General features: G+C 47.1%; 1 protein-coding gene and 1 pseudogene across 1 annotated transcript; one reads left to right on the top strand and one right to left on the bottom strand.

The window, feature by feature from the left end:
• The first annotated feature begins 333 nt into the window (after positions 1 to 333).
• LOC109751548 (F-box/LRR-repeat protein At3g26922-like) lies at positions 334 to 4,499 on the top strand (annotated as a pseudogene).
• A 483-nt stretch (positions 4,500 to 4,982) lies between these two features.
• LOC109751546 (phosphoacetylglucosamine mutase) lies at positions 4,983 to 7,830 on the bottom strand. Its single transcript, XM_020310428.4, has 8 exons — positions 7,323 to 7,830; positions 6,899 to 7,018; positions 6,652 to 6,794; positions 6,317 to 6,568; positions 5,827 to 6,233; positions 5,545 to 5,720; positions 5,353 to 5,449; positions 4,983 to 5,259 (listed from the first exon to the last, which is right to left on the bottom strand). Exons 1-8 carry the CDS (start codon positions 7,656 to 7,658, stop codon positions 5,111 to 5,113), a joined length of 1,680 nt encoding a protein of 559 aa, XP_020166017.1. The 5' UTR covers positions 7,659 to 7,830; the 3' UTR covers positions 4,983 to 5,110.
• Positions 7,831 to 8,139: the final 309 nt, after the last annotated feature.

Raw genomic sequence — 8,139 nt, 5'->3', positions numbered from 1 at the left:
GGGGGAGGGGGGCCAGCCAAGTGGCTGGATAAGTCACAGTGCAGCGCCTAGCGGCTAGGCACTGCACATTACAGGTGCGGCGCCTAGCTCGGAGGCGTTGCACTGCTGGGTGCGGGCCCGTGGGCTGCCACGGTGGACAGTGGTGCAACGCCCCGGAGCTAGGCGCTGCACCGTAGGGTGTGGCGCCGGCGTGGCGGGCGCTACACAAAAGGGTCAGGGGTGTGAAATAGTTTCGCACCCAATTCATTCTGTGATTTGATTTCGATTATAGGTCAAAATTGTCAAATTTGCCACCGCAGTCACAGTCACACAGCCGACGGCCGGCCCTGTCTCAAAAAACAAAAAAAGCCGACGGCCGACCATTCGCATCTACAGCCGACAGCCACTCTTCCAGAAGCCCCAAATCCACAAACCCTCACCCTCACCGGCGCCGCCGTCGGCCATGGCCGAGCACCTGCAGGCACCATTCAACAACGTCGACACAGCGATGGCGGCCGACCCGCACGAGAGGGAACGATGCGCAAAGCTGATGCTAGCGTACATCTACCACAACCTCCCCGACTACCCCCTCTACAACGGCGCGCGGCTCACCGCCCTCGCCGCCGCCCGCGGCGCCGACCGCATCAGCCGCCTCCCCCCCGAGATCCTGCGCGACATCGTCGCCCGCCTCCCCGTCAAGGACGCCGCGCGCACCGCCGTGCTCTCCTCCCGCTGGCGCGCGCTCTGGCGTTCCACGCCCCTCGTCCTCGTCGACATCCACCTCCTCCCCAAAGCCCAGGCCTTCCGCCCCACGCCGGCCAACTCGCCGGCCGTCACCGCCGCCGTCTCCCGCATCCTCGAAGCGCACCCGGGCCCCTTCAGCTGCGTCCACCTCATCTGCAGCCAGATGGACGGGTACCGCGCCCAGCTCGCGCGCTGGCTCCAGCTCCTCGCCGCCAAGGGCGTCCAGGACCTCCTCCTCGTGAACCACCCGTGGCCGCTAGGGGTGCCCCTCCCCGCCACGCTCTTCACCATCACCACCCTCACCCGCCTCTACGTCGGCGTCTGGAAGTTGCCGGGCACGGCCGCCCTGCGTGGCGCCTCCTTTCCCCGCCTCCGCGAGCTCGGCCTCTATTTCGTCGAAATGGAGCACGGCGTCGTCGACTCCCTCGTCGCCAGGAGCCCCGTCCTGGAGACCCTCAACATCGTGGGATGCATGAAGGGTGGGTTGCGTCTACGTCTCGTTCAGCCAGAGCCTGCGGTGCGTGCAAATCTGCGGCTCTGTTCTGGAGGACATCGCCGTGGTGAAGACTCCATGCCTCGAGCGGTTCATCCTGTCATCGCCTTGCAAACCCGCTGGTGGCTTGTGCACCAGACTCAGGATTGTCGATGCCCCCAAGCTGCACGCGTTTGGATATTTAGAGCCAGGACAGATCCTAGAGGTCCAAGGCACTGTCATCATGGTACATCTCCCTTCTCCATTTGTTCAGTCAGCAAATATAATTATGTGATGACTCAGTTGTGTGATGTTCTGCTCGAATTCGGCGAATTTCAGCCCGGAATAAAGGCGAGCGAAAGTGCCTTGCTCACAAGCGTGAAGATTCTTAGTTTGAATGTGTGTTTCGGGGTTCGCAATGACGTTAAGATGGTGCCCACCTTCCTCAAATGCTTTCCCAACGCCGAGAGACTGCATATCATGGTATTTGTCACTAATCCATATTCTGCTTACATTTGCATGGATTTCTCGCCTGTTGTTGCTGGTTGTGATAGGCTGATAGCTCTTTATATGTGGTTGCAGAGATACTGCATATTATGATTGATTGCATATTTCAAGTCAGTCATCATGATAGCTCTTTATTTGATCTTTTTTCTTTTGTTTCATATTTATGTGAGCACTTATAGGTTAAATTCCATGCCTTGCTATTTATTCTCAGCCACCATCTACATTCGTAGACTATACTATACAGATAAAATTATTAAGCGTTTCATGCTGATCAGTTGTTGATACAGTACTTGGTAAGTGTTTTCTTTTGTGGCACAATGATTATTATTCTGATACCTTGATTTTTGGTGCTTTGCTTCTTTACGTATGTCCAAATTTTCTTGTTCTAGTGTTCTCACTGTGTTCATACGAGCTACTGTAACAGATGAATACTTATTTCAGACTTTTGAAAGTTACACATAGTAAACTAGCACATCAAAGTAGACAGTTTCCTGAGGCTTTCCAGTATTAGTACTACCATAATCGCTGCATTGATGCTACTACACTAGTTTAACCATATCAGGATCTCAGGAATTTATCCCCTAGTAATTTATTATAGAAAGAGGCTATTGTAGCTCACATCCAGAAATTCGTATTGAAGATCATATCTGATAAAATGTTGTTAAGACTAAAGTCATCCATTGCGGACTGAAGTTTGCAGCCTCACAAATATCTTAATTTGCTGTCCATGTTTTTCTTTTTCTTTGCACTACTAGGCTATTTAGTAATTAGTACATTCTGCTACTTTCATCCGTTGAAGTATAGAGTTGTCATTGAGGGTCCTAGTTGTCACATGTCCTACAAATCTGATCCAACATTTCGTTACGGACCATCATAATCTGCAGTATTTAGGGCCTGTTCGGAGTCCCTCCCGCTCCGTGACTCCGCTCCCGGAGCAGCCGGAGCCGCAGTTCAAATTTATGGAGCGGGGGAACAGGTACTCCGTGGATCCTTGGATTTGGTGGAGCTGGAGGTTTCCCGAACAGCTCCTTAGTGTTGAGCAGCTAGCTCTACATGTGGTGTACATGCTGAGTCTTAGCTAATGGAAACGACAGTCAACACAAGTCTACTCAACACTAACCATGTTTCTAAGGATACCCCCTCTTGAAAGTTGTTTCCTGAACAACAAGATTAATAATAGTACAATTGCCTTTTCCAACCTTCTCTTTCCAGTTCCAGACAGCTAATGGAAACTACGTACGGACCAATTTATCTCAGCTTATTCTTGCCTTGCTTACAATGTTAGTAATTTCCTCTACACGGCACTTGAAGGTTTTTTCCCATCTTGCAGCAGATTTTGTTGCTTGTGGTGTTCTCACTTATTTGCATAGGTCTGCCAAGTCTCATTAGAGTTTATTATGGTCTTCTTATTTTCTTCTACTGTGAAAGGTGGGACATGTATACTTATGCGTGCTAAGTAATTTATCCGTGAATAACAGAATAAGATGATGATAATATCATCAATACAATCGGCATACTTGACCAGTATAGCTAAAAAAAGCCAATCATTGCTATTTATTCTCAGACATCAGGTGTTCTCTATGAACATAGACTAGATTTGTTAAGACATTTTTTTACCAAAGTTTTGTTGTGCCACAGTTTATAATGCTATTATTTTGATTTATATTGCTCTGCTTCTTCATGTTCTGCTATTTCTGGATTTTCTTGCTCTAGTTTTTTTTCATTGTGTTCATACTTCATACAGTTTGCAGTATTTGTCTTCAATTAAGTAATAATAAATAGGGGAAGTTCTGGTTGTACCTCCCATACCAGTGTATTAACTGGTATTCATGGCTCACATTTGGAAGTTTGTGTTGAAGAATATTTCTGGTAAACCGTTCAGCTGTTTAGGACCTCCACAGTAAACTGAAATCTGATGCCCCACTTTTTAATTTGTTATAGATGAGAGAGGCTGCATATGTAGTGACAACACCGACACAGTTTATTTTTTTTTGGTTCCAGTAGGCTGATTGGTGCTAGTTTAATGCATGGCAGTATTGATTTTTCATTTCTTCAACAACATAATTAATTTGAGGTTTGGTTCGTTTGCCATGTCAGCCTAGCTTTCCCAGCTGTTGACTGATTTAATCTATTTTTTGCAGAGCGCAAAATGTGATCAGCCCACTGGTAACCACCTCACCGTCAAGTTCTGGGAGGAGTCTGATCCCAAACAAAACCTCCTCTCGTGCATCAACATGCTGACTTTCCGGGAGTTCAAAGGGGACCGAGGTGAGGTTGGCTTCCTAGAGTTCGTCTTCCAGAGTGCACGGGCGCTGGACAAGGTAGCTATTTTCATGGCCAATCCAAGCTTCACACGGTTCTCGACGGACGAGGCGCTTGTCAAGGCGCAATACAGCGCTAGAAACCTGGCGAGTAAATCTTGCGAAAAGTGCATCATCTGGAGTAGCCGTCCTGAAGGAGGCGATGCTTGGAGCCTCAGAGTCGGGGCAGATTTCTCCTTCGAGGACCCGTTCATGGTGATGCCGGCGAGGGAGGACAGCTAATCTTATAGTTTCTGTGGAGAAGTGGACTCGCTTTTTTATGCAAACTATGAATTGTGGTGGTATTCGTTGCTCGCTGTGCTGCACTTGTGATGGTCTTTCAAATTTGCAGCTTGGTGCCTGGTAAGCAGACTACACTACCTGTAGGTTGTGTGGCTGTGTGCTTCAGGCCACTGTTGCTGATGCCGAGTGAGACTGTCAGTTAAAGCAACAACAGGAGGTTTATTTCTAAGTCATTAAGTTTACTTTCGATTGAATCCTCATGCGAAAGGATCACTAGTTCTCTACATCTTTGCATTGGGTAGCTACTCCAAAATTTGTGTCAGTGTGAGATACACGACACACTGATGAGGCTTGTGAAGTTATTGTTCTTGCCTGGTGTGTTACATAGCCATACGTTTCTACGCAGCACAGCAAAAAATGGTACTTTGAGATTTTGACTGCATGCATTCTTGACACTGACGTGTTACCGAGAATCATGTCCTGATAATCTAACGCATTTTTCAGCATTATATAACTGCATGTTCCCCTACTTGAATACCTTTCAGTTGAATTTTCTCCAATCCATTCATTTCAAACTTTCTGAAACACATCAATCACAAGATAAAAGGAATCAGTTCGGTCCACTTGCTTAAGAATATTCAATTCCATGATTCATGTGTTTTAAAAATGGGGACGCCAGTTTCGGCGAGTAACAAACCATCGACCTTGAAGTAATGCCTCTACATACACTTGTACAATAAAAAAGAAATCAGCAATTTTGCACAGAAACAAAATATATGTCTACATTCTTCAAAACGTAGGTGAATTAGCTAAAGTTGAAAATTACACGTTTCAGAAACAGATGAAAGATAAAAGAAGAACCCAACTAGCAAAACCCAAGAATGCGCTCAACATGCCGTGCTACAGATTTTGCAAGGCTTTCCGCTGCTTCCACGGTAGATGCCTCTGCGTATACTCTTACCACATCCTCAGTTCCAGATGGCCGGACAAAGCATCGCCCGTGAGAGTAATTAACTGCAATAGAATGCATAGTTTTTAGTACATTTTCATTCATCCATGTTTAGATTTTAGATATAACAAAAATGTCACAATTAAGATATTACTCACCGACTTCCTTATCTATCAATTCTTGCAAGCCAGATGGTTGGCAAACTTTTCGTTCTGCATCGGTTGTAACAATAGCAGTTCGATCTTTCACTTTAACCTGAACAACAGTCACATTATTATGGAGACAAAATAGCCGTAAGAAGCTTGACCAAGAAGTTAAACAAATAGTGCATTACTAAAATAACAACTTACCTTAAGTTGTTTACTTGGTAGATCAGTATATAGGTCACACCAATTCTGGAATGACCATCTCTTATGCTGTAACACAGCCTCCACCAAAAGCATCCCACTTATAGCATCACCCACTGCTTGATTAATTAATTGACTTGTTGCTAACAATCTCAAGGCAGCTTGTTTCTGTGGGGAACCTGAGGAAAGAGTTATGGGGAAAAGCATTTAGATCAACACAAGAAAAACAGCACAGGAACTAAAAAAAGGAACAAAAAGCTTTTGCACAAGCCATGAACAGCTCACCTGCAGCTTCAGAAAGCCTAGCAGTCAAAGACTCTAGTCGTGAGACAAAGTCATCATTGAATAGCACTGTCCCATGTCCATTGGCCTCAAAGTAGACACCAATATCATATTCTAGAGCTTTCTTGTGGAGATATTTCACTCCTGTTGAAGTGAAGACAACTTCAAGACCAAGATTTTTAAGAAATTCTGTTGATGCCCCATTGGCATAAGCAGTTTGAACTACACCAAACCTTGTAGGCAATAATCCTTTATTGTCTTTTCCATTGATAATATCCAACTGTTCTCTGATAAAGAGGACAAATAGTGATAATATCTTATCGCCATCGACAAGATCAACACTAGTCTTGCTAGGCGATGTAACATGAAAATAGACAAGTCTATCTGCATCACCATCGAAACTTGCACACCTGAATGTTATATCAGAATGCCCACATAAGTATCTATCAATGTGAACATAACGCAGCAAATATAAACAGTAACCAAGACTCACCTGACACCAACATCATTAGGGCCAAATCCAAGAGGAAGAACCTTCTCCTTTTGAACAAAGTCAGCACCACATCTCTCATTAAGTATTCCTTCTCCTTCTTTTCCTGAATTTCTCACAAGAATGTCTAATCTGGCCAGATTTGGCTTTATTTGTTCCAACTTCAACCCACCAATACCATTTGCACCATCCACAATTAGTTTCTCATTTAGTTCATCGATGCCTTTATCATCAGGGGTTAATTCCAACAAATGCCTGTTGTGCCAATCAATGCAATTGTTCAGCAAATAATGCAGTGTTCTCCATGACTGATTACACGTGCAGGAATGACAAACGACCTGAATGACTCAGTGATTTGTGTAAAATAATCTGCTTCAGAGGCTTTCAAGCCTCTGTTTTTGTTCCGAACCATCCAGTGTAGCTGCGGAGTTGTCAGGATCCCCATGTCAAGTGCAACTGAACCTACTATTGCGCTTATACCCTTCATTCACAAAAGTGTTTCAGATAAGTAATCAGATCAACTCAGCCAATAGATATGTCAGTACTATACTAAAACATAACAGAGGGTGTTAATGCCATCCATACTTTGGTTGCAACGTCAAGGAGGTACTCTCCAGTAGGCCTCGTGTCTCTTGCCAGCAGCACTTGTGCCGAGTGAGCTCCACCAAGTGTGATCCCCTCATCCTTCGCAAACTGAAGCACCAGCTGCATATGAACAACGACCAAGGCAAACTGAGAACGAACGAGAAAGTTGGTAGGAATTACGAGTAGTTTATAAGTTAACAAAGTGAACATCTTAAGCATCCCACTAGTCCAATTCAATGATAAAACCAAGGCATCCTGGTTTGGCTTTGGAACAGCATTAGTACAGTACTACAATTAGCATCACTAACCTAATTTTTATTCAACAGCAAACTGAGGCATTATCAAATCAACTTAAGAGATACAGCAAGTATGTACGAGCAGGAAGAACCAGTATAGAATTTAGCTGAATTGATCTTTCTGCTACCTGCAGGAGGGCGTCGGGGGTGGGGGCATTGGCGAGCGCGTCGGAGAAGGGCTCCCAGGCCTGCGACATCATGCCGCCGTCGGCGTCCACGATCTTGACGCCGTTGTCGCCGACGGGGTTGTGCGAGGCCGTGATGACCAGCCCGACAGCAGCGCCGCCCAGCTTCACCGAGCGCAGCGCCGCCACGATCCCGGCGCGGCACACCGCGGGGGCCATGGTGCTCCCGTCGGCGCGGAACCCCGCCGTCCCGTAGGAGAAGGTCGCGCCGTCGGGCACGGGGAAGAGGGACGCCGCGGCGAGCAGGGCCGTGCGCTGCGAGCCTCCTGGGTCGGCCATGGCTGGCAGCAGGGGGCGGATCTGGACGGTGGTGGGAAGCAGGGGCGCGATGTGGGGAGCGAGCCTGGCTGGCTGGGTTGGACTGGAGCCTGGGAAGGTCAGAGTCGAAGTTGACTCGAAGAGGAGATGGTTCGCTTCAGATCGTGGTGCGAAGGGATCGTCCGGACCACGACTAGACGAGCCGGGGCAGCTAGGCCTACCTGGTAGTGGTAGCCACGCGCGTGCTTCTCAATTCGAACATGGGTGTGCTGCCGCCGAAGTATCTTCTCAGGGAAGCACCTCCAATAACACTAGTGTTGGCACCGAAGCCACCCCCGCTGTGTCGTCACCGAACCCATCTCTCGTACTACCACCGAAGCCACCCTTTGCCATCGAAGCCATCTCCCATGTTGTCATCAAAGACACCGTTTATGGCATCTCCCATCATGTTTATGTAGCCGCCCATTCCACCGCTCATGGCACCTTCCATTCCTCCTCTCAT

The sequence above is a fragment of the Aegilops tauschii genome, chromosome 7, assembly GCF_002575655.3.
Source record: "Aegilops tauschii subsp. strangulata cultivar AL8/78 chromosome 7, Aet v6.0, whole genome shotgun sequence".
NCBI classification, from domain to species: Eukaryota; Viridiplantae; Streptophyta; class Magnoliopsida; order Poales; family Poaceae; genus Aegilops; species Aegilops tauschii.
The sequence above is the reverse complement of the archived record's forward strand: the minus strand, read 5'-3'. Positions and strand labels throughout refer to the sequence as shown.

Excerpts from the sequence above, each read along its gene's own strand:
- LOC109751546 (XM_020310428.4), bottom strand. The coding sequence starts at position 7,658 with ATGGCCGACCCAGGAGGCTCGCAGCGCACGGCCCTGCTCGCCGCGGCG. Across the intron at positions 6,234-6,316 it reads CCTAATGATGTTGGTGTCAG|GTGTGCAAGTTTCGATGGTG; the intron begins GTGAGTCTTGGT and ends TATAACATTCAG. Across the intron at positions 5,450-5,544 it reads TACCAAGTAAACAACTTAAG|GTTAAAGTGAAAGATCGAAC; the intron begins GTAAGTTGTTAT and ends ACTGTTGTTCAG.